Below are 25,784 nucleotides of genomic sequence, written 5' to 3' on the forward strand. Positions count from 1 at the left end.
CGGAATGTGTTAGTTAACAGGATGTTTACCAAAACAATTATACTGGGAACTGTCCTCAGGATACTGCATTAGCCTCTGAACCAGCAGAATGAACTATTGAAACCTATAGTGCATCAGTTAATGAACCTGAGACATCAGTTTTGTGAGAGAAACCAATACTGTGACCAGAATGAAATTACAGAAAGAGAAAGCATTTAGGTAAATAAAAAGCCCAGAAGAACAGGGGATTTTTCTTAATAGTTCTGACATGACCTCAACCAGAAACCCATGGGGACCTGACAAAGCCTTTACTTAAAGACAAACAAGTGTTTTTTTCTTAGCACTGCACAACTAATTAAAAGTATATTAATGAGAAGACTCCTTAGATCTATGCTGCAAGAATTCAGAGTGTGATATAAATATTATGTAATTATAGGGCCAGAAAGTCCTAGAATCAGACTGCTCTGCAGTATGTATATGTTTAGAATGCAAGCCATGGCTTATTTAGTATCTCTATTCTGCATAGCTGTTTCTCATCTAACAAATCTCTGCTCCAAACATTTTCTTTATTAGATAACAGATATATTATTTTAGGCCTTATGTTAAAAAATGTGAAAATCGTGCTCATTCTCTTGCAAAAAGTATGCTATACCTCCTGGATATGAGAAGCACAATTTCAAAATGTGGACAAAATTTATAGAGCAGGGACTGGCATAGAAGCCATGTGCAAGAAATATACCTGAGCTTTTCTTTTCTGACTCGTATTGTATGAATCCCGTAAACTAGGAAAAAGGATGTTGTTAATTTTCCATGTATTCTGATTTCAAGATTGCTGTCCAAATTCAACTTGGTGGCTAAAAACATTTCCTTCTGCAAATCTCTGGCTAATATCTCAGAAAACGATGACAGAGCCTTGAAACTAAAACTGAATGAAAGTTGATATCACTGAGAGTATTTTAATGGTACAGAAGTAGGATACCGAGTAGGTTCCAGCTGGCTTCAGATTTACACAGTAGGATTGATCTAGTCCTAGATTTACTCCATTGCATGCACAGACTTGTGGTTCTGATTTTCCTAATGAAGTCCCTAAGAAAAGCAAGACTACATGTCCATGCATTCAACGAGGTAAACTCAGAACTGGATCAACTTTGTTGGGCAAATCTGGAACCAGTTGGCAACTCTAATACCAAGACATTCATATAGGCATAGGCAAAGTTTAAAGTTGAAAATTATATAAAAATTATTTCCATTTTGGACAAAAATACATAATTTGTAAGGAATTTTAATTCATCAAAATATTGTAATATTCAAAATGCAGGAAGTGGGAGATTTTAGTCTGCTCAGTAGTTTGCCAGCCCTCAGAATCCTGTCCTTAGTCTCACACCTGTGTTATCGAGTGGGAGTAAAATGGCAAGTGTGTGGCAAGTACATTTACTGGGTATTGAAGGTCCTCAAATTCAGTTTTTCAGGATGTAAAAACAGTGTGGGCTCTTGATGCAAGGAACGTATAGTCAAAGTTTATAGCAATTAAAAGTATGAACAGACCGCCCCAGATTTGTAGTTGCACAAAATGGTTAAATGGCCATGGCTACACGTAGGCATTACCTCCTGCACCTAGGTGCCCATACCTGGAGTTGGATGCCTTGTCATATGCACCACCGTCTAAGTCTGAAATAGCACCTTGCAGAAGAAAATGCTAAAGGTCTCTTGTGGGCCATCCCTGAAGTTTTCTAATTCCTTATGTCTGGAAGCTGCCCTCAACGGAGTACTATATGTGCTGCATGTCGGCACCGCCAGTGCTTCGAACATAGGCTATGCGGTATGTAATGTTTGAAATAAATAAGGAGCTTTAAGGCAGAATTCTATATTATGTTTTGCACAGTGCCAGGGTGTACTTTGAAACTTTATGTCTGATCCCCAAATTAGAATGGAAAGAGAGGGAAGAAAAGAAAAGGAAGCCCCCTGACAAAAAAAACTCGAAGGTTTTCTCAGCCTGCACATCCTGCAGGGGTGCATGAGATCAGTCATTAGAACGTCTGATACCGAGCTGGGCACCCGGCCTGGAAGTCACATGACCATGACAATCAGCTAAGGCTTCCAATATATTAATGTATGAACAACTTTATTCCCATTTTATGGCTCACTGACTGACACCTCACTTTGTCTTTTGTGTTTCAAATCTGAAGTAAGACAAAATGGCAAAATTATGGAAAACCTTTGAACTTATGTGCTCTGTGACAGGATGACAACAAAAACTAGGAAGGCCGATATTCAATGCTACTTAGCTGTATAAGTAGGGACTTATCCTGCTAAGTGGCAGCAGCTGAATATCCAGTCCCATTCAGTAGCTGCCACTTAGTCAGATAAGTACTTATTTGGCTAAGTAGTTAGTCTGATAAATGGTGGGCAGGATATAGGCAATACAGGGTGGAGTTACTTATTTGGATAATTTAGCTGGATAAGTGCTGATATGGACTTATCCTGTTATGTTAACTGGATAAGCCAGGTCTAAAGTTAGCTGGATAAGACTTATCCAGCTAACTAGCAACTTATTCAGATATATTCTGCAGCATAGCCATGCTGCTGAATATCCCACTTAGCTGGATTTCTTTGACTATCAAGCCCAAAGAGTTCTACTTATTGGGGATATGCATTTGGATGATCCAAATGTGAAAAATGTGATGAATGAGTCAATTTTCAGTTCATATCATTGCAACTGAACCAAAACATTGATTCATCTGAAAAAGTCAGAAAATTTTCAGATCACTTGTTTGGATCCAAATAACTCGAAGGGCTAGCAAATAGAGTAGGCTTTTGTATCCGGGATGCGTGATGTCATCACAGGGGGACGCCCCTGAGGTTCACGCCAAAGAAGGAATAAGAAGCAGGGCCGCGCGGCATGCGCAACCTATGGCAGCTGAACAACATGGCGGGATGCAGCGCCCAAGCTGGTCCGGGGATGCTGGAGAGGGCGGCAGGCAGACGCCGCGGCAGCCAGACGTCCATCAACCGCGGGAGGAGTCGCCAAAGAGGTAAGGAGGGCGGAGTGGAGACATCGGGCAGCGACAGTCGTAACACATTCTGACTGGAACGCCAAAGCATGTGGCGCCATGTGTTCTGTTAACACTTTAACTGTGCACATATAGGGGCAGGTTTTAAACGCCCGGTGAGCGAAAATTCCGGCCTTATGCGCGCCGGGAAGATTTTCCAAGAGGCCCGGCCACGTGCGTAAAGGCCGGAACTCTTGGAAGGGGCTGGCCGGGACAGAGCCTTTGTTTGCTGTCCCGGAGCCTCGCTGTCCCGGCGCATGCAACTTACTTCAGCTCGGGAGCCGAAAAAAGTTGCTGAAGAAAAAAAAAAAAAAATTGAATTTAGGGGGTGAGGAGGAGAGGGGAAGGGTAGGAAGGTGAGGCGAGGGGGAGGGAACTGGGGAAGGCTGGGATGCGTCGCCGCGTAGGAATTGCCTAAGACTTACCCCCCCCTTACGCGCGCCGTCCGCACATGCGCGTGTGGATTATAAAATCTGGCGTGCATGTGTGTGCGGGCTCCCGGATTTTATAACATGCATGCGCCGGCGCTTCTTTTAATATCTACCCCTAAGTCTAAGGCTCATTAGTAAATGGACTCCTTACTGCAGAAACCAAAAAAAGAAATGTTGCAAAACTATACAGGCTGCTTGAAAGAGGAAATCAACAAATTGGAGGCAATTTTCAAAAGGATTTATACGCATAAAACTGGGTTTATAAGAACATATGATATGCCACACTGGGTCAGACCAAGGGTCCATCAAGCCCAGCATCCTGTTTCCAATAGTGCCCAATCCAAATCAGAAGTACCTGGCAAGTACTCAAACATTAAATAGATGTCAAGCTACTATTCTTTATTGATTAATAGCACTTTATGGATTTTTCCTCTAGGAACTTATCCAAACCTTTTTTAAAACCCAGTTATACTAACTGCTGTAACCACATCCTCTGGCAATGATTTCCAGGGTGAAAAATAATGTATTGATTTGTTTTAGATGAGCTACTTGTTAACTTCATGGAATGCCCACTAGTCCTTCTATTATCTGAGAGAATAAATAACTGATTTATATTAACCTGTTCAAATCCTTTCATGATTTTGTAGATCTCTATCATATCCCGCCTCAGTCATCTCTTCTCCAAACTGAACAGCCCTAGCCTCTTTAGCCTTTCCTCACAGGGGAGCCGTTCCATGCCCCTTATCATTTTGGTCACCCTTCTCTGCACTTTCTCTAGTACAACTACATCTTTTTTTAGATGTGGCAACCAGAACTGCACACAGTATTCAAGGAGTGGTCTCACCATGGAGCGATACAGAGGCATTATTTATTTATTTATTTATACAACTTTATATACCGACTTTTAAGTACATGTCAAGCCGGTTTACAATTGGCGAAATTGCAGTAGCAAAATCAAACTAATAATTGTAATAAAACTTATCTAATTTTACAGTCATTCAATAAAAATTATACTTAAAATTTAAACGATAAATACTAACTCAGTCTCATTATAAACTAAATCTAAAATAAAATATAAAGCTCGCATACCACCAGAACATTAACCCCACCCTCTCAACTCCCTAAACCACCAGAAAAAAACATTATGACATCCAGTGTTTTATTTGCCATTCCCTTCCTAATAACAGTCTGTTTGCTTTTTTGACCACCACAGCACACTGATCTGACAATTTCAATGTATTATCCACTATGACCCCTAGATCTCTTTCCTGGGTGGTAACTCCTAAGATACAATCTAACATTGTATAACTACAGCGAGGTTTATTTTTCCTTATATGCATCACTTTCCACTTGTCCACGTTAAATTTAATTTTCCATTTGGAAGCCCAATATCTCAGTCTCACAAGGTCCTCCTGCAATTTATCACAATCCGCTTGAGATTTAACTACTCTGCATAATTTTGTGTCATCCGCAAATTTGATCACCTTACTTATTGTACCCCTTTCTAGCTCATTTATAAATATATTAAAAAGCATCGGTCCAACTACAGATCCCTGAGGCACTCCACTGTTTAACTTTTTCCACTGTGAAAACTGATCATTTAACTCTACTCTCTGTTTCCTGTCTTTTAATCAGTTTGCAATCCAAAAAGGACATTGTGCATAAATGGACATTATATGCATAAAAGGGCTTTTGAAAATTGCTATGATATATGCTACTTTTATGCATGTAACTCCTTTGAAAATTCTTATTTGTAAGTATGTAGATGACATACTTCACTCAGTGCATAGTTAAGCTCTGGAATTCATTGCCAGAGAATGTGGTTACAGCAGTTAGTGTAACTGGGTTTAAGAAAAAGTTTGGATAAGTTCCTAGAGGAAAAATCCATAAACAGCTATTTCGGTAATTAGTATTATTTATTATATTTATTTCTTTTGTATACCGACATTCGATCGAGATATCACATCGGTTTCCAGAAAACAGGTTGAATAGAGCCGGAGCTGCCCTATTTTACATTGTAACAAGAGAACAGTTGATTAAACAATAAATATAAGGAACATTGTAACATATGAATAAAATTAGAATTAAATATTAGTGGGTATATAGAAATGGCAAATAGCCTATATACAATATGTACAATATGACTTGGTTATGAGTAGGGTGGGGGACAGGGAAGAGGGAGGTTAGGAGAAGGGTGGGGGACAGGGAAAAGGGAGGATAGAGAAGGGGGGAGGGGTTATGCGTTCATGCAGAGTAGAAGTTATGCGGTAAGGCTTTCAAGAGCGTTTATTATAGGATGTTGGGGTTCAGGAGGGAATGCTTTCAAGAACAGCCATGTTTTGAGCTGTTTTTTAAAGACTTGCGGTGAGGGTTCGTTTCTGAGCTGTGGGGGGAGGGAGTTCCAGAGGGTAGGGCCAGCTATTGTAATGGCTCGTTTGCGTGTTGTATTGAGGTGAGCATTTTTAAGAGTTGGGATGGAGAGGAGACATTTTTAAGAGTTGGGATGGAGAGGGCCAGCTATTGTAATGGCTCGTTTGCGTGTTGTATTGAGGTGAGCATTTTTAAGAGTTGGGATGGAGAGGAGACCTGAGTTGGTGGATCTGAGATTTCTTTGTGTGAAATATGGTTGGATGTTGTTGTTTAGCCAGACCATTCTGTTGTTGTTTATTTTTTTGTGAAGAAGGGTGAGGGTTTTATACTGGATTCTTTGTGTGATGGGCAGCCAGTGGAGGTCTTTGAGAGTGGGTGTGATGTGGGAGGATTTTCTGTGATTGGTGATAATTCTGGCGGCGGCGTTTTGTAGAACTTGGAGGGGCTTGATGTGGATTTCAGGAAGTCCAAGGAGGAGGGAGTTGCAGTAGTCGAGTTTTGAGAAAATAATTGATTGTAGTACTGTTCGGAAATCATGCAGTTGGAGGAGAGGTTTGAGTTTTTTAAGTGTTTGAAGTTTGAAAAATCCATCTTTGATTATATTGGAGATGTGTCGTTTAAAGTTGAGTTGGCTGTCGATGGTTACTCCTAGGTTTTTTGTGGATGGTGTGAGTGAGGTTCTTGATAAGTTTGGCATCCCAGTGTTGTTTGCGCTTCCTGTGTTGTTTGAGGGGGTGCTCTCGAGGGGGGAAGCGGGACGGTCGTCCTGGATGTGAATGATTTCTGTTTTGGCTTGGTTGAGGCAGAGAGATAGTTGTGATAGCAGTTGAGATAAATTTGAACTGAGTAAGCAATAGTAGCTTGAGATTTATCTAATGTTTGGGTACTTGCCAGGTACTTGTGACCTGGATTAACCGCTGTTGGAAACAGGATACTTTGGTCTGACCTAGTATGGCATTTTCTTATGTTCTTATGACATAAAATATCACAGAAATGTCTAGGCAACATCCACCAGTGAGCACAATATTCAGCAGAAGGCATGAAAAATGGCTTCAGCTGAAGAGGATGAACATCTGCAGCAAATGGTTTTGGTGGAAAAGACTGAGCCTCTACATATTTTAAAGACAATGAGAATGCAAACATGCAACAATACCAGCCCGTGTGATATGAAGCTTTGCATATTTTTCTAAATATACAGAAATAAAAGTGAAGCAGTGTAGAGAATCTGTGAAAAATAAATGGCTGAAAGATGATTTAGAATAAGCTGTGAAGAACAAGATGAAGCTTCAGTCTCTTAACATTTCATACAGCTCATGATATCCTCGCCGCCTGTGTTGTACGCCATGATCCATGTAGGAGAGACTCTACTGTAACCGAAGCACTTCCAGGACATGCAGTGTTGATGGGAGAAAGAAAAAAATGATTTCAGTGAAGTGTTTCAACAACCAGCAGCACAGATTGATGGAAAACTGTCAACAGAAGCCTTAGCATTAACTGCTCTACGTGAACATCTCAATGAAACTGGCAAAGACTGAGCAATGAGCACTGACAAGAAGACACTGAAATCGATGTTCATTGAACATTGCGGCAAGGAAATTTCATTTTTTGTATCCCAGGCTGAGCAACAGAAATAAGTCAGCGATGACTTCTCAGACTGCAGCGAGGTCATCGGAGGTAGCCGACAGATTGCACGGCACTGGCCAGCCTCGCCCTGGGGGGGCCCCAGTCCTCCTTCCTATTCCTGCACTCCACTTTCACCACCCCAAACCCTCTCCTTCCCTCCACTTCCCCCCGTTTGCCCTTTTCATCAGAGAATTTGAATCGTACCACAAATGACAAGGAGACTTTACTGTGCGGAGTATTTCAGGGGCACTGGTTTTATCCTTTATTTCACGACAGTCACTGGGAAGTGGCTCCGAGTGCTGAACAGCAATTGGTCAGATGCCAGTAAAGTAATCAGCCCTGGCTGCAGTGATAAGAGAAAGTGAATCTCTAAGTGCCAGGGCCTGTCAGCTGTGCGAGTACTTGTTCACCCTGTGGGAAGGCATGGCAAAGATTTTTGAGGGGGAGGGGGGGAATGGTGTCCTACTTTTTTAAGAAGGGGAAGGCAGGGATGGTCTGCTTGGCATGACATTTTTTTTAAACTGAGCAAAGGGTTGGGGGTGGGGGAGGGGGAGGGAACTGGGCTGCCATGGTCCATTAAATTTTTTGTCCCAATATTCACTATGCTGATGAGTGGCAAAGTTACCCAGATAACTTTATCCTGCTAACTTTAGCCAAGAATATTCAGCAGAAGATAACTTTAGTTAAATATTCAGGAGAATTTATCTATCTAACTTCACCCAGATAAGTTTGCCACTCGTTGGCTTACTGAATATTGACCTGATAAGTTATTAATCACATCCACCACTACCCTGTTGTCATCTGACTATTCAATGTTTGTTAGCAAGGCCGTCACTGTGGGAAACAACTGCAGGAATTCCTGTATTTCCAAGAAGGAGACCATGCCTTTGCACACCATGAACCTTTCAAATTAATTCCAAACCTAAAAACTATTCTTCCCCGGATGCTTCAGTGAATAATTACAGCAGTCTGAATAACAAAGGGTCCTTCTACCACGTGGTTTTCCCACTAAATGCAGTGAAAAATCTGTTCTAAATCAGGAAGTCAATATGAATGGACTTGTCCTGCTATTCACTTGGCTCTCAGTGGTAGAGCGCAGTTTCCCATGAGATGTGATGGAATGTTATGTGGTGCCTGCTGCCTTTCTCAGGGGTATCCATGCATCTGCAATCCCAGTGATACTCAATTCAATGGACGGAGCACCACTGCTTAGTCTTATCTGTCACCCTTCTTGTTTGACAAACTGTCGTCATATTGGACAAAAACCATGTCGGCATGAGAACATTATCATAATTGTGGTTACTGCCCTCAACCAATAAGCCTTGATACTTTTGAAGCAAATGCAACATTGTTCTCCGCTTCAACAGCAGCGGGGAAAGGGGAGCTGGATTCAGACAACAACCAACAAGGGTCCCGACTTTTACAGTCTGGGAAACTGATAAGCATTGGGGTAACCTGCACAGATCAGCAGTTACTATCCTTAATGGAAGGCATGGGATTACTACCCTTAAGCCTTGATGCTTTTGATGCAACTGCAACATCACTTTCTGCTTTGAGGGCAGTAGGTATGGAAGAGGAATTGGATTCAGATGACAATCAACATGGGCTATGACTTTTATGGTCTAGGGTACTGATATGCAGATATAAGGGAAAAAGCACAGGACTGCTTCTATGGCCAAGTCCAGAAGCAAAGCACGTCAAGCAGCACTGTCTAAATTTTCAAGAAGGCTCATCACCCAGTAAAAATGACGCTAGTGGTAAATTTTTATGGGTTATCATAAGGATTGAGAATAACTGCAGGGAGCGGCAGTTGCTCCCCTTAAGAGAAACATGGGGGTAACCTGCACATAGCGGCAGATACTACTATAAGCAACTTGCTGGGCAGACTGGATAGACCATCTGGTCCTTGTCTGCCGTCATTACAATGCTACAAATTTAACAATGTACTGTGGAACACATGTGGCTAAATCACCAAGGGTCTAGATGTACTAAGTCTTTTTCCCAATAGATGCTTTTTTTCCCCCAGTATTTTAGTAAAAGGGTCTATTTTATTTTTAGTTTTGAGCTGGATTTATAAAAGGCTACTTACCCCTTCATGAAATGTACAACTAAATGAGAGAAGGAATGTATCTTATCCTATTGGTTTTAAACACTGTCAAAGGGTGTGACACAACTAGCAGGCCTGCAATCTAGAAAGGTGCTCTGAGTTGACCAATATACAGCATAATGAACTGCAGTGCCTTGAACATCTAGGTGATGAAGATAATTCTCCACAATGGATGCAACAACAGGTGAGTTTTGCAGTCAACATTTTGGGGCCCACTGACAACTACTCAGCTTTGGTTGAACCCCAGTATAGGTCATACGAGAACCACAGACAGGCAATTTGGCATGTGATGTCAAGTGAAAATGTACACTCTCACCCTGTATACAACACGTGCTACCATGAGCTGGAAGATTGTTAAAATGTTTTGGGTTGGGGTATGGGTTGATAAAGGAGGAGTAACCCAGTGGCTACAGCAGCAGGCTAAGCACTGGGAAAGTCAAAATGTATTTATTTATAAGAATTTATTAACCGTCTCTCCTGCAAGGCGGTGACCTCAGAAGCAGGGAAAAGAACATTTTTAGCTACCCATTGGAATTAAGGCCACTCTCTTGACCAGACGGTTAACTTATTTATTCATTAATGAAGTTACTTGTTTATTGCAGTATTTTAGCCTGTCCTTTTGAAACTGCCGAGGGTAAGCTACAAAAACCATACACATCTCAGTATGAAAAACATGACATCACTTTTCCAAGTCCATGAAACCCAGACAACATGAATCCGAAATTAAGAGCTCTGGTGTACTCTCTGCACATGGCTTCCATGCCAGCACTTGGACTGTTAGTTTGTTCTGACCCAAGCCCAACGTGCAACTTTGAAGAGCAGTGCTGCATGTTTTTCTGATTCTGATTGCGAAACGTTTCCTGAAATGGCGAGAAATCATGAGGGCAATTTTTAGAAAGGCATTTCACCTGGGTACAATGGACTGTCTGCCCTCCTTAAATCCAGTTGAAATTGCATGCAGGTTCCATAAGCGTGCGTACTTTAAGCTGCATTACGAAGAGGCATTTCTGTAAGCCTGTTTAGATCGGGGGAGTTAACTAGTTCGTGGACAGGTTGATTTTGTCCCCACTCTGCCACCCACACACATAGCGGGTGCAAGGCAGGTGGACTCCTTTAGCGCACATATTTTAAGGGAAGTCACATGAATGCGCATGTTAAAAGAGCCTGTGTAGTATGCAACTGTATAGGCTATTTGAAAATTGCCCCCTAAATGTTATAATTTAATTTTGGCATGACACAAATCTTAAATATTAATTTGCCATGATGTACCTTAGTGCAGTGGCACTGACACAAATTAATTCTGAAGTTCAAAAATGATAAACTATTAATTTTAATAAAAAATGCATTTGAATGATGTTTTTTTCCTTCTTGTGAGTTTATTTTACATTGATTATAGTTTACATGCTATTGGCGTAAGTTTTTGTTTTATTTTTGCAGTACATTTCTGCTGTTAGTGGGCTGCAAGTGGGAAAGGCCCGGGTAGCCTGTTGCACGTGTTACTCTTATGAAGTTATGAGCTCCAGCTTCTGTGTTTCGGAAATATAACAAGAGGACCCCTCTGGTAGGGTTTCCCGGGCCCCATATGAAATACCTTAACATACTTTACCTGGTTTCAGGTGGGCAAACGGGATTTCACCTGTGAGCAGTTCCCAGAGACACAGAGCATAGCTGAAAACATCTGCTTTTATTGTGTACCGTGTGCACTGGCTGAAAACTTCAGGAGCCATCCAGCGCAGGTTCTATGCAGCAAGAAGAATGTTGATAAAGCATTAGTGGCAAGGTCCTGGGACTGCCGAGTTCAAATCCTGCTTTTCCACCGAAACTCCATGTGTCTCAATGTGTAGCAGCAAGGTGTACTGTGCAGTTCATACATCTCACTCTGCATGTAAAACTGGCCCCTAAACCACCACCTACACCTCACCTCACGCTGGCCCTCCTAAAGAGATATAAATAGTTGAATTCTGCGAAGGCCTCCCCAGAGATATTCTCTCTCTCCTCACAAAAACACCCCCTTCTCTGACTGCATGAAATATTATCCAAAACAAACACGTATTGCAAGAGCAAATTAGCAAAATATTGCCAGAGTAAATTAGCTTATTCAAATAGGACCATCATACCACCCTTTGGGTTTAGAACATAGCAATGCTCAAAAGAGACCGATTGGTTCTTGTATAATCATCGGTCCAATAGTAGGCAGTTCAAAAGATAATTTTTAAATAATTTTTCAATATAGTAGTTCTTCTACAAAAATATATAAATATTTACTTCCCCCCTTAATATGTCAGATGCCGGCAAGCCCGACACAATATCATGTTTTGCAATAGCTGCTTCAGGAGCTCCAAAGTGTATTTAGATATGTTGAAACGAACAGATTCTGATATTGGGGCGCTAAAAAATGCCGTTTTGGGACCATATGTTAATAAGTACCAAGTAACAGAAGCTCAGAGAAATCTGTTTGTTTCAACATATCTAAATACAATTTGGATTTGCAATTAAAATTCACCCCTGAGGAAGCTTTTCAGCCAAACACCAGCCGTGTTGTTGGGTTCGATATTGGATAACATTTAGACGATTTGTGTTTTTTAAATGCCTTAAAAATACTCAAAAAATTATTCCTTCATGAAGGTGGATGACTGATAGGTCCGGCGGTCTTAGCTCGTCTAGTGCATGACATGCCATCAGGCATGCTGACACCTTCTAAAGGTTGTGTGCATTTCGACCAGAGTTATTACAGTTTTGTTGTTTCAATCCCATCCTTTGTTTTTTGGTTCTTCTACTAGATTTTGGGATTTTTTTTGGACTCTCTTTTTTTTCATCGTCTCACGGACCCCAGGTTGGGAACCACCGATCTAGTGTACAGCATTCTGTTATAGCATTATGCAGCAGTGGGCTAGTATTTATAAAGATCAAACATGGGGTTGAGCAAGCTGGGGGTTGACTCAGTGTTATACAAAAGGTGTACAGCATGTATTCTACTGAATGTAGCTGAAGCATTCTAAAATGACATTTTTAGACTAATCAAAATAGAAAACAAAAGAAGCAAACCCCAGGTTGTTTTGTCATGTTGTCTTCATCCAGAGACTGCAGAAATCTAGATTCTGAAAGAGAAAAATTTTTTGAAGAAGTAGATATTTATCCAAAAGCCATGCTGCACAAGACTTTATCCTATGTAAAATTTATATTTCAGTTTTACTTGGCTGATAAAAACAAGCAAGTTTATCTTTTTAAATCTTGTAATATGCTTCATGAATTTAGGACTCAGTGGGGTCTATTAACTAAATTGTTATAATGTATTAACACTCGTTAAATGGCAAAATCGGCATTTAATATGCATAAAAAATATATTATTGAGCGATATCATGTGTAATGCACGCCAAATTAATGAGCTGTGTCAACTTCAATGAAGAACATTCTCAGGCTCCCTCTCCTCAAATAAAGATCTAAAGTTGCATTAAGAACCAATTTCCAGTCCACAAGTAGTAGTAAACCCCCCCCCCTTTCATCTCCTGGGTCATAATCAGTAAATTCTCCTCCCTAGCATCTCCCCCAAGTTGAAATCTAAAGCCATGCCTCCCCTATATACCCCTCCCTACCTGGCAGAGCCAACTGGGTAGAAATGGGACATGCGTGATCCTCTGTAACTCCTACACCACTGGCGCCCTCTTCCAAAATGGTGCCTGTGGACTCAAAGTTTTCTTGAAGGACAATGGTGAGCTTCCAGTCAGCTGAGAGCCATTTTGGGTGATGATGCCTGTGGGTTAGCAGTGACTGGGGATTAATCATTTCCCTTTTTGACCCAGTAGGCTTCAGCAGGCAAGGAAAGAAGCAGGTGTGGGTGGGGGATGATCCAAAAGCAAGATGGGATACTTTCTTGGCTTTCTGAGTTGGAAGAAAGGTTGTCTCCAGTAGGGGAACTGGGCTTCAGATTTCACACTTGAGGGATGGTAAACATGGGGGCTTCATTCCTCTTTAGGCCTTTATTGGAGAGCAGGAGAGGGGAATACTGAGATTGCACATTCCCACAGGTGGCAACTTGTGGACTTTTTCACTACTGGTAACATCCATGCATTCCCATCCGCAAGGACAGTACAGCGGTATTGATTAATTTGTGGTACTTAGTGAATACGTAGGTAAATAAAGTGCGTTAAAACTGTGCATTTTAATAAACTATAGTAAATATACTCCTAGATCTACTATTTTTATGGAAATTCACAGAACTATGCTTTAGCATCCATGATTTTTATTTCAAGGCATTCTGAACAACAATAATGATAATGATCTCACCTCCAAAATCTGCAACTACAGCATGGCCGTCTTCATAAAGGAGAATGTTGTGGCTGTAGAGGTCAGAGGGAGACAAGAGAAGTTTAAATATGATAGTGTGGCAGGGAGATTGTCCTTTGTCAGTATATATTTATCTTCTTGAAGAATAGTGAAGTAAATGAGATTCAGAGAAAGATGCTTTTAAAAAAATGAGGGGGGAGAAAATGCCCTTCAATGATTAGGGCAAGACAGGAAAACAGTACAGATCTTTTTTTTTTGGCTGAGAACAAAATAAATGAAGCAAGGCTCACTAAAACTAAGTTAAATACATCTATTAAGCAGGGCAATGTTTAATTCCAGAATCTTCATTCTTCATTCAACCCAATGAGAGCTTAGACCTAGATTCATCAAACTGCTATATTTATCGTGGGAATATGGCGAGTTAGTAGCCATGATAAAAAGGAGCGTGGTTATGCAAATTTTAGAGATTCTGCACTGCTTAGATAAAAATCATAACCCATGCTAATTTTCTGTATTGCGGAATGGCTTATTGTGGTGTGTGACTCAATAGCACGTCGCACGCCCAAACCGGAAGATATGTGCACAAGTCGGGCCAATGCGAGAAGAACGGGTTTTGAAAGCTGCCTGAGTATGCGCGTATCTCCCTCTATGAGCACCCGTGAAAAGTGTGAAAAAAGGAGTGGAGCGTAAGCGTGTAGAGGAGGCCAATAGATGTGCGCATATACACTTAAGCACACAGGTGCAAGCCAGGGTTCCCTACCTCGTAATTTAACTACTACTATAGATGGCATGTAGGGCATAAAAGAAGAAAATCTTAGCTAGTCAGCGGACTATTATGGGTTGTGGCTAATGGGGGAAAGGAAGGCAAAAAGCTAGGGGGGGGGGGGTTTTGGAAGTCCTATTCCTAGCCAGGGCAAATTGGGAACAAACTGGAGAAACTGGCAATGGCATCAGCGTGCCAAAGTAATCAAATACACAGACCTTTAGGGTGCAGAGTGTCCTATGCACGCCAAAGAAAAAACAAAAATATAAACATGTACCATTTTCACCTTGTTTACTCTCAACCCGCTGCCCTTGCAGCCCAAAACAAATCCTCATTACCCCCATCCCTTTCTTAAAAGCTCCCCACTTACGTGGCAGAAATGGGATTTGTGCGCAGATATCAAACAGGGCACGCATGTAGGCATTTTTCGCCTATTTGATATCTTGCGCACATATACACGCATGTATGTAATAAAATGACCACAACCATAACATAGTCACGTATATGCACTCTTGGTATCAAATAGGCTGAAAGCATCTACATGTGTGCCCTATTTGAAGTGTGCATGCAAATCCTGATTCTATCAGGTAACTGACCAGTGAAGCAGTCAGTATCCCAACATACAATATTTTGGAAGACAGGGCAGGTAAGAAACAGTATTTTATTTGGCCCAACAGGGCTGTGTAGGCGTGTGTGAGAAATCCCTCGTTTTCACAATCATGATATTAGCTGCCATTATAGCTGCGACAATGGCGGTTATCCCATGATAAAAACTTCCCACCCCCACCACACCAAAAAAGGGTGTTATTTTCAATGTTAAATCCCGTGTTAGTGTGCTTTAAATTTTCATGACATGAGGTAAGAGTCCCTCATTTGCATAAAAAGCTAGCTTTTGCATACGCATCATCACATTTGCTTACAAATGTGTGATGGGATAAGGATTGTGCATTTATTGTATGTTAGACCCCTTTTATCACGCGATGAGGCCCTAACATGATTTGATGAATGACCCTGTTAGGTAGGAAACCAAAACATAGGTTTATTTTCTCTTTCAGTCTGGGAGCAACTCAGACTTTTTGAGTGACTATTTCTTGACCACATTGAAGTATTACAAAATAAGATCAATGGGACATTTTGGTCAGCTGATCTGAGCTTTCCCAGTTTACAGCTAATGCAGAGCTGCAGAAAACATTTCAACTGCGTTTGTAAAATCCACATCATCTTACAAACTTCTTATCAAGATCTGCAGTAGCTGCCTTCTTTCTTACATTTAAATGTGGGGAGACAGGGCTGTATGGGTTTGGTTCCTGGGTCTGGCTTCTGTTCTCCGAGTTAGCTGTGACAAAAAATGCTGGTGAGTAGCAACCTTATGGGGGAGCAATGGGGAGGAATCTCAGCCATTGCACCACACTGACACCTACTGGTCAAACTCAGCATACACATGTATTGGGTTCCAGAGGGAATCAGTTTGTAGTCTCTGGCCAAGGACTGTTACTGTAATGGCTGGGGTAGATGGAGCCCATAAAAAAGGGAAAAGCCCTGGGATGTTTTGACTGAAGGCGCATGAGGTCGTAGCCCAACATAAGCCAAACTGAGCTGGAAACAAAAAGGAATAAGAGAAAACTGCTGGAACAAATACAAAATGAAATCTGAACTACAGTATATCTTAAAGCTTGGCTGTATATCAGAGAGTATTAGAAATTACAATTGCACTGTGGTAAAATAAGATGCAAACCCCAAAACAGATAGCTTAAGATTAATGTGCATGGCATCATCAACAAACTAAAGCATAAAAATAAGATGCAATGTATTCTGTTCAATTTTCTCTATGGACTTGATTAAAAATATTTTCATGGCCAATATACTGCTCAGGAATCGTACCGAGTGAATGCAAATTCATAGTTGCATATTGAGCATGCAAATACTCAAATTTTGACAGGCTATATCAAGTAAAATGACAAGTGATGGTCCTTCAAAGGATGACTTACCATTGTCTCCTAGGATATTTGGTTATATTGATATTTTATTCAACTTTTCAAAGCTAAAAGGTGCTGCCTCTCAAGGTTGAGGTTTTAGAATGTTAATTTATACATGCTTTTGTTTTTGTTTTAATAAAATTGTAGCCTAGCATTTTGGACATGAATAAGGCTCTGTAGTTTGTTCTGAGAAGGAAAAGTGAAGCCTAGCAAAGCCTAGCCAACATCATGCAAATTTATGTACACACAAGCTATATACTGTGCATCAGCTTCAAGTAATATTTAGATTACTTGAAGCTGATGCACATGACAATTGTGATTCATTTTATATATTTTGAAGAAGATACACAAAGACCTATGAAAAATGGATTCAAGGTATCAACAATTTTGATCAGCTAGGGCACAACTACACCAGACAAGATGCAGAATATGTCTTTTTGGACAATTCCTAATTAAATAAAAATCTTAGTTCAAACTAGGACTATGAAGTGGAAGAATGATAATGCAAAAATATCAATCAACTTGAGACAAACAACTGGAAAGATAGGAAAATGAGCCTCCTTGCTTGAATAAATTGCACACACTACAAAATGAATATTATACAAACTGACAGGAGAGGATGAGAATGACTGCTCAGACGTGATCCAGCTAAACACGCAGCGGATGAGGCCAGCCCAGTGGCTCAGCGGCAGTACTCTGCACAGGCAGAGGAATTGAGTTCAGTTGCTGGATCAGGTCTTCCACTTGTTGGGTTGGCAAGGGAGGGGGTGGGGATGCTGTGGAGGTGGCACTCACAGAGTTCAGGTGGAGGGAGTCCCAGTCATTGTGCAATGGTGGCATTCGGTGTCTGGATGTAGGGTCCTGCAGGTCTCTGGTAGGAGCCCTGGTGCCTGACTTTGTCTGAAGACCATTACTGAGATGACTGGATTAGATGAGCTGAGAGGGGATATATAAGAGGGGAAACAATTCCTTGGACGGTTTTGCACAGGATCCCAGCCCTGTTTCCAATGGAGCTGGAAGTCTAAGGGACCAAGAGAAAACTGTTCCTCTCACCCCCAAAAAAAGCACAACAACTGATGATGATGCTCAGGACGGAAAAATATAAGAACTGGAAAGTAAAAGGATTGATTTGGGCTTATAAAAAGTATTAATAAACAGCCATATGTTATTTTATCAACATAGTACACAGTGGGATATGAGAAACAAATGATATAATGGAAAAGACTCAAAGCTGCTGTCCTCTAATGTGGCCAAGGACACCCTCAACTTGAAATGGCCGCCTTTCCTCTACCCTTGGACCGGGGTCCTTAACACAGTGTGAGGCTGAAGTCAGGCTGGCTGTGGTAGCAGTAGCCACACTGGGGGAGGAGGGTTGGGTGGATCGGCTCAGCCTCGTTTGCTGACCCCACATGAAAGGAGGGAAGGTTAGCAGTGCCTTTGATAAGGATGGAAGATGTCCTCATGGCCTTTTCAAAATGCATGTGGTTGAGGCATTGCTACTTACTTTGCTCTAAAGAGGCAACGACGCTTTCTTTCAGGAGTGCGGGCAACACCGAGCAATATGTTGAAAGGTGTTAGGGCTCACAGATAGATAATGGTGTATCTATGTTTCATATCTATGTTTTATGGGTCTGTGTATTTATATTCTCAAAATTTAGGTGCACAAATCAACAGTAAACAAATCAATAAATCGTCATGCTGTTAGGTGGTGGGGCAGGGGTTCTAGAGTGCCTCATTGTCCAGTGTGCACACCAGGGCTGAAGACCTCGTGGATATTTTCCTGCATTTGTGCATACAGATGTATACACGCATGTATATTTATGTGTATGTTTATATAAGGAGAGTGGTATTAATGAGTGTAAGAATGGCATGGACAATGATCATATGTATGTGCCTATGTAGACAGAGGCAGAATATTTGTAAAAATTAATAAAAAGAAACATAGCAATAAGTTTGACAATCACTAAAATGGAATGCTAGCTCATGCAAATATATATAAAACAATAAATATATTTTATATATATATATATATATATTAAAATAAAACAAAACTTGTTGCTGGAGGGTGTGGTCAAGGCATATAGCATAGCTAATTTTGAAACGGGTTTGGACAAGTTCCTGTAAGTCTATAAACAATTATTAGACTTGGGGAAAGCCACTGCTTATTCCTCAGAGTGAGCAACAAGGAATGAATCTGCTGGATAACTCCTGGTGATCTGGAGTGGCCACTGTTAGAGACAGGATGCTCGGCTTAATGGATCTTTGGTCTGAGAAGTGCTAAAACCTCAACCTTGAGAGGCAGCACCTTTTAGCTTTGAAAAGTTGAATAAAATATCAATATAACCAAATATCCTAGGAGACAATGGTAAGTCATCCTTTGAAGGACCATCACTTGTCATTTTACTTGATATAGCCTGTCAAAATTTGAGTATTTGCATGCTCAATATGCAACTATGAATTTGCATTCACTCGGTATGATTCCTGAGCAGTATATTGGCCATGAAAATATTTTTAATCAAGTCCATAGAGAAAATTGAACAGAATACATTGCATCTTATTTTTATGCTTTAGTTTGTTGATGATGCCATGCACATTAATCTTAAGCTATCTGTTTTGGGGTTTGCATCTTATTTTACCACAGTGGGGTGAGAGGGGAGAGGGTGAGAGAGAGCCTCAACATAGAAGAATGGGTCAGTTTACTATTTATATCAGTGTAACAGGGGGAACTTTAACTCCCGATGGGGGATGGGGAAGGCTTGGGGGGGGGGGGGGCAGTTTAAGATACACCATTACAGTTACGTACAGCACAGTACAACCTGTGAAGATTTGGTGTCATCAGGAGTGCTGAAAGTTGAAATAAAAGTAGATTTGTTGATTGTACTCTCTACGTGACAGGCTAGGTAGAGAGTACAGGCAACAAATCTACTTTTATTTCAACTTTCAGCACTCCCGATGACACCAAATCTTCACAGGTGCATACTGTGCTGTACGTACCTTGTGCTCTCCAAGGTTCGGGTGGATTATAATAAAAACATACATCATTTAAAAGTAATTAACAATCCAAGATACACAGTAATGCTGCAGAAAATGCTGGGAATCATGGGGCTGATAAGGACACTGTACTGGAGATGGAAAAATCCGGGTATGCCTGGGTAAATAGGTATGTTTTCAAAGCTTTCTTAAAGGTTTTGAGTCTTTGATAAAACGAATTGTTAGGTGAATAGAGCTACTATGGAAAATGCCCTTTCACGTGTGACAGCAGGTCAAGCGTGCCTAACAGCTGGAACAGCAAGAAGATGTTGCTTGGAAGACCTGAGGTTTCTAGTACGAGCTAATCCATGGAGAAGTGACATTGTTAACTAGGTTACGAATTATAATGGCCATCTTATATTGTATTTTCCAGCCAGTGGAGTGAGTGAAGTATAGGTGTGATATGTTCATGTAAACTGAAGCCAGTTAGCAGATAAGACAGCAGAATTTTGAACAAGTTGTAGGGCTCTAAGTGTGCAATGTGGTAGTCCTGTATGTATATAGGGAATTACAGTAATCAATGCTATTAGGAATTAGGGTCTGGAGAACTGTATGAAAATCAGGTGGTTCTAAGGGAGGTTTTGTGTGTTGAAGTAATCTGAATTTGGTGTAAGAGGCTTGAATGATGGATTTAATTTGAGATTTCACGGTTAATGTGGGGTCCATAAGAACACCTAGGACATGTAATGTTTGTATAATGGAGAATATATGATTATCAAATGTGAGAGTTGAAAGAATGAATACATTTGGGTGGGGGAAGGACTGGCAGCTCAGATGGGGCCTCCTTACTTTTAGTATGTTTACAGGCAAAAATGAAAAAGGCAGGGAAGATGCTTGCTTTTATGACTTGAATGAGGCCTCCTTACCCTTGGAATGCAGGCTAAAGTTTGGAAATGGAATGAGGTCTGGCCATTACTTATTTCTACGGCTTGGATGGGGCATCTTCACTCTAAAGTAATAAAATGCTGCTGCCACAAAATACAAATAAGGGAATATCAGACCATTCCAGGGTCCTCGGTGGTGGTTTCCCTCTCTCTGCTGATAGCAATAAAGTTATGTATGTCTAATGAAAGTTTTACACAAATTACCCAGATGGATTCATTATTATAAGAACCTGAAATGTAAAAATAAATAAAAGCTGTGGCCATGTCATTCTCCAAACAGAGTCTTCTTATTGTTTTCACCGAGGTTTAGGCCTCATGTCATCCTGCTATTAATTAAGTTGACAGCCACCGCTATTACTAGCAACAGGAACATGGAATAGTCTTAGTTTTTGGGTACTTGCCAGGTTCTTATGGCCTGGATTGGCCACTGTTGGAAACAGGATGATGGGCTTGATGGACCCTTGGTCTGACCCAGTATGGCATGTTCTTATGTTCTCTTCCCTCTAACGTCCTCTTTAAATGACACCATCCACTGTAATGATGCATCTCATTGATGTCACTGCAGTGCCTTCTTCTTGCTGTATAGCCTTGGCTTAGGCCTCATGGTGGGCCTCAGCGATGGGCTAGCCTAGGCCTCAGCGATGTTACCCAGCCTTGGGTTGGGCCTAGGCCTTGGTTCCAGGACTTGGTCTCAGGGCTGGGCCACTAGGCTGGACTCCAGCCCCGGTTTGTTTGTTTTACATTGAAGTCAAAGGGGCCTTAGGATTACGGTACTTCCCCCATTGACATAAATGGAAAACAAATGGCACAAATAAATTACATTTTTTTTCATTTATTATGAACCAAAGAAAGGTAGGTAACCTACGAAATAAATGAATGAACCGAAATGAACATTTTGCCTCTGCATATCCCTTGGGTACTGCTTGCAGAATATGACAATTATGAGGTATTTATGTCATAATGGAGTGCTGAAAAGACAAAATCTGTCACTGGGCCTGATATGAATTCATCGCAATTATATAAAATTGAGGCTTTTTCCACCATATAATTTGCTTCCATTTTTAGAAAGATTCCCTTACTGCCAAGTGAATTATCCCATTTCTTCCAACATAACCACTTTTCTTCTGAACCAATTTATTTTAAAAGTGGAATATTTGAACAATTTTTCTAAGAATCCTAGTGGTGAAATTTGCAACTAATGGCAAATGCACCATTCTCTTTTGCAACATAGGGCTGTGCTCTTATAAAATATTGCCATATTATGCTCAGTATCTATGGCAGTATTTCCTAAGCCGGTCCTCAAGGCACATTCAGTCACTCAGTTTTCTGGAGATCCACAATGAAAATCTATGATATATATTTGCATATATTATATTCACTGTAGATGTCCCAAAAAGCATATACTGGTTCAGAAGATTCTATATCCATACCTCCTCTTTCCCCATAACACCAAGCGAGAAGACATTTAGCGAGCTGGTGAGAGGGAAAGTTAGTTGAATAACTTTATCTGGATATTCAGTAGGGATGTGCACAGAAAATATTTAATTTAGTTTTTTTCTTTTTAAAATGTGTTTTTGCTTCATTTGGTGTTGTTTCATTATGCATATTAGAAACAAAATAAGCACCAAAGAGGAAAAAAAAAAGAGAACCCCTCCCCCCAAAACAAAAAGAAGGACCTTCCCCCCCACTGAAAACCCTGCTATGCTGCAGCTGCCTTTTAAAATGTGAACCCCTCCCAGGTCCTTTCTTTACCACTGCACCTTCCCTGGATGTTTCTAATCCCGTCCACAGGGGGGCACTTGTCCTCAGTCGCTCCTGCCCCACCGAGTCCCTGTTTTTCAAAATAGCACTAGCTGGCCCTGAGCCTAGTGCCTTTTTGTTTTACAGCTGTAAATAATTCACTTTTTGAAGCTTCCTTTAAATCTTAGACTCTGGCTGTCCTTGATGTTAGTTTTGTTGACTTTTTTCTATTTTTCTATAATAAATAAATACATTTTCTGTATCCTCTTGTATGCTCTGTATATGTGTCTTGACTAGATTGTATGCACCTAGCTCAGGGTCTTTTTGTACAGTGCTGCATATGGCAAGAATTCAACTAGGAGTAGCCAACTAGCATTCCCAAGATAAAACACAAACAAGGATCTGGAGTACACAGAAAGAGTATTCCCCTGAACCAGAGATGCCAGACTGATGATTCTATTTACCACTGAATCACTGAATAAAGTTAATACATTCACTGAAATCATACAGTGAATTTTTTTTATGGAGGGTCTCAAATTAAAAATATCAAGCACGGTGGAGAAGTGTGATTCTGATTGTGAGAGGGTGATAAGTATTTATCTACAAAAAAGTGGTTCATTTTGAATAGTAGTAAAAGTAGTTCATGTACCTCATCATAAGAGAATATTATTTTATATTAGTTTAATCAAAGGTATCACCACCTGTAAAGGATCTATGTGCGCAAGACAGAACAATCATTCTGTGGTCTACATCAGACAGAGGAATTAAGTTTCATTTTAAATCTCATCATAATCACTAAAGCAGATGGTTTATCTGTAATCGGATAATTCAAGTTACACGCCACAGAATGTATGCAAACTCAGTTGCAGTACTGCCATAGGTATATTGTTCAATATCCGTGAAGGCTTTTGAAACCATAGCAACTGAAAGCTTTAATAAACGGAAAGAGCTTGACCTTTCCTAAAACAAACTATAGACCATCAGAGGAGAAGTGTGCAAAGGATAACAGCTACAGCCACTGTATTTGCTCCATAATCACTTGGACTGTACAGGTGAATTATGAGATTTGTTTTGTGGTTCACTCCGTTTACTAAGTGGGGAATGCAAACAGAGTTTCTTCCACTCAGCTTTCTGTTTGTTCACCACTGTTGGACAGAGTGAGAATGGTGCAGAGCTGACACTGTTTATTCAAAATATATTTCACTCTTACCGAGTTCCTGGATTTCACTGAACTGAAGGGAATAATCTTATGAGCTCTTCATTACGGTAAGTTTAAAATTATAATGAAGCAATCAAAGGGGTAGAGTTTGAAAAAAATATACGCGCATGTCCACGTGCACGCGCTACCTGGCGCACACACATGGACACGCGATTTTATAACATGCGCGCGCCGGTGCGAGTATGTCACAAATTCAAGGGCGGTGCGCACAAGGGGGGAGGGTGTACATTTGAGCGATATTTGCGCGGTGACGCATCGGGACTTCCCTAGTTCCCTCCAGTCCGCTCCAATTTAGGAGCGGACTGGGAGAGAACTTTTCTACCCCCTACCCTAACCTTCTCTCCCCTTATCCCTGTCCTCCCCACCCTCTAAAAAAAATTTAAAATTTTTGTTACCTTTTATTTTCCAAGTTACTTCAGGGCCCGACCTTACGTTTTCAAGCTCCCCAAAGCCTTTGAGACATCGAGAGTGGGATTACCTTGGAATCTCATATATCATAATGTGAACAGCTGTAAACTTAGGTAATCACAAAGTCGCCCTGTCTGCCTAATGACATTTCAGTATTACTCAACCCTGACCGGGAATTGTGGTAACCATTAGTCGCATACATTAAAGGGTCTATTTTAAAAACAGTTTTATCATAGGAATGCAGAAAAAGAGAACTCTCTATGGGTCTTCAATTCTATTTCTACAGTATGTGAAGAGGTGTTTATTTATGTATTTATTTATTTTTTCAGCAATATGGTGCAAGATAATCTGGATAGTTCCATATTTTACTCTAGATCCCTTGTCTTTAGTGAATAATGCCGCACATTGAAAATTAAATTCTTCTTCTTTACTTTTGTCCATTTTTAGGGCACCACCAGTGTACCCAGCAGTGTTCAAGAAATGAAGCAGTAGAGACAGGAGATAATGTAGACAAAATATATAGATCTGAAAAATGAAATGGCCATAGAAAGGTGGCAGGTTCCATCATCAGATGGCTTCTGAGCTCTGTAAAGTGTGATAGTGAGAGACAAGACGCATAGCAAGAAAAACGCAGCGGGGGAAATGCTCCGAGATGACTGCACCATTGAGAGAGCATGCCATTGTCGTTTAGCTTCAAAAGCAAACAAAAAATCTTATTATGAAACAAAGCATTAAGGTATTAGGTATCAGATGCCTTTGGGAATTTTATAAGATGCCAGTAAATGCTTATAATAGTGACTCAAGTAAATTCAAAACCTTACGTGACATGCCGATGGCTACATTAAATGCAATTTTATTTTCTCAGAGGAATAACAGGTTTATGTCCTATAACTGTTTACTGTAAAACAATATTCCCATTTGGGGATTTCATGAAAGTGAGTTTACATTAGTTGCTACGTACTTCTGGTGTTTAGCAAAGTCTTTGTAGGTTGTGAGACTTTTAAAAAGGCCAATAAAAAAGTGTGATACCACATGAGCTTTGGAGATCTGTCTGATACATCCCTTCTTCAGATAAGACTCTAGGGCTGAAAGAAGGAAACATTTATACTCTAAAAACAAAAAACCTTTGAGGATGGGAATTCTCATCAGGAATTATCAGGTGGGGACTGGATCAGTATCAGAAAAATTTAACAGGAGCTTAGGGATTGATTTTCAAAAGATTTACTCAGCTTAAATCTGATTTTTAGCCAGCTAAATGTACCCATTTAAAAATTGGGACTCCTTAACAGGCCATATTTTGTGATTAAAATCACTAGTTTAACTGGGTAAAAAAAGGTGTAGAAGTGTTCCTGGAGTTAGCTTTTACATTTATCCAATTAATGTGATATTCAGTGCGACAGAGCTAAATTTACCTAAGTAAGCCCTGCCACGCACATAGCAGTCCTAAATCTACCTGTTCAAATTTTAGGATTATTTCACTGCATAGCCAGGTAAGTGGGGCTGTCAATGCCATTTTCCAAAATGGTGCTGATTGGCAGGGATGGGCATTCAGGAGAAACGAAGTAAGAAATGAAATGAAATTTCCTATTTCATTTTGCATCGTTTTCAAAACAGAACAAGTTAAATTCTGATGCAATTTTGTCAGAATCTCGTTTAGTTTTAAAAACCTAGCAAAAGCAAAGCATAAAACTGTAGCAGAAATATATAATACTTATTAGCAATTCTAAAGTTCTTATGATCAAAAATCAAAAAGCTTAGGAGAACTGCCCCTCATTACCTGGGAGATACATCAAACTGCGATATTGCTATAAATGCATGTTAAACAGCGCATATCACATGATAAAGCACTATTGTGGCAATATCATGCGATATACACAATATTTTGCATCTTCCCACCCAGGCCCCCTCCCCTATTACAAT

General features: G+C 40.5%; 1 protein-coding gene and 1 non-coding gene across 8 annotated transcripts in view; one reads left to right on the forward strand and one right to left on the reverse strand.

Moving 5' to 3' along the window:
• LOC115100289 (serine/threonine-protein kinase TNNI3K) overlaps positions 1–25,784 on the reverse strand; it is a 220,788-nt gene that overhangs the window by 87,352 nt on the left and 107,652 nt on the right. For 6 of the 7 annotated variants that reach the window (XR_003859018.1, XR_003859019.1, XM_029618676.1 and 3 more), the window contains 3 exons: positions 13,845–13,897; positions 12,606–12,658; positions 11,167–11,299 (listed from right to left, as the gene is read on the reverse strand). Coding sequence is in view for 5 of the 7 variants with exons in the window: in XM_029618676.1 (XP_029474536.1) it covers positions 11,167–11,299; positions 12,606–12,658; positions 13,845–13,897 (239 nt within the window). In the remaining 2 variants the exon portion in view is untranslated. Of the gene's footprint in view, positions 1–7,159; positions 7,212–11,166; positions 11,300–12,605; positions 12,659–13,844; positions 13,898–25,784 lie in introns of those variants that run through there. The other variant, XM_029618679.1, reaches the window with a different exon arrangement.
• On the forward strand, positions 17,986–18,117 carry LOC115100513. Its single transcript, XR_003859122.1, has one exon. It is a non-coding gene; the product is annotated as a U6atac minor spliceosomal RNA (small nuclear RNA).

The sequence above is a fragment of the Rhinatrema bivittatum genome, chromosome 10 (assembly GCF_901001135.1).
Source record: "Rhinatrema bivittatum chromosome 10, aRhiBiv1.1, whole genome shotgun sequence".
Classification (NCBI taxonomy): Eukaryota; Metazoa; Chordata; class Amphibia; order Gymnophiona; family Rhinatrematidae; genus Rhinatrema; species Rhinatrema bivittatum.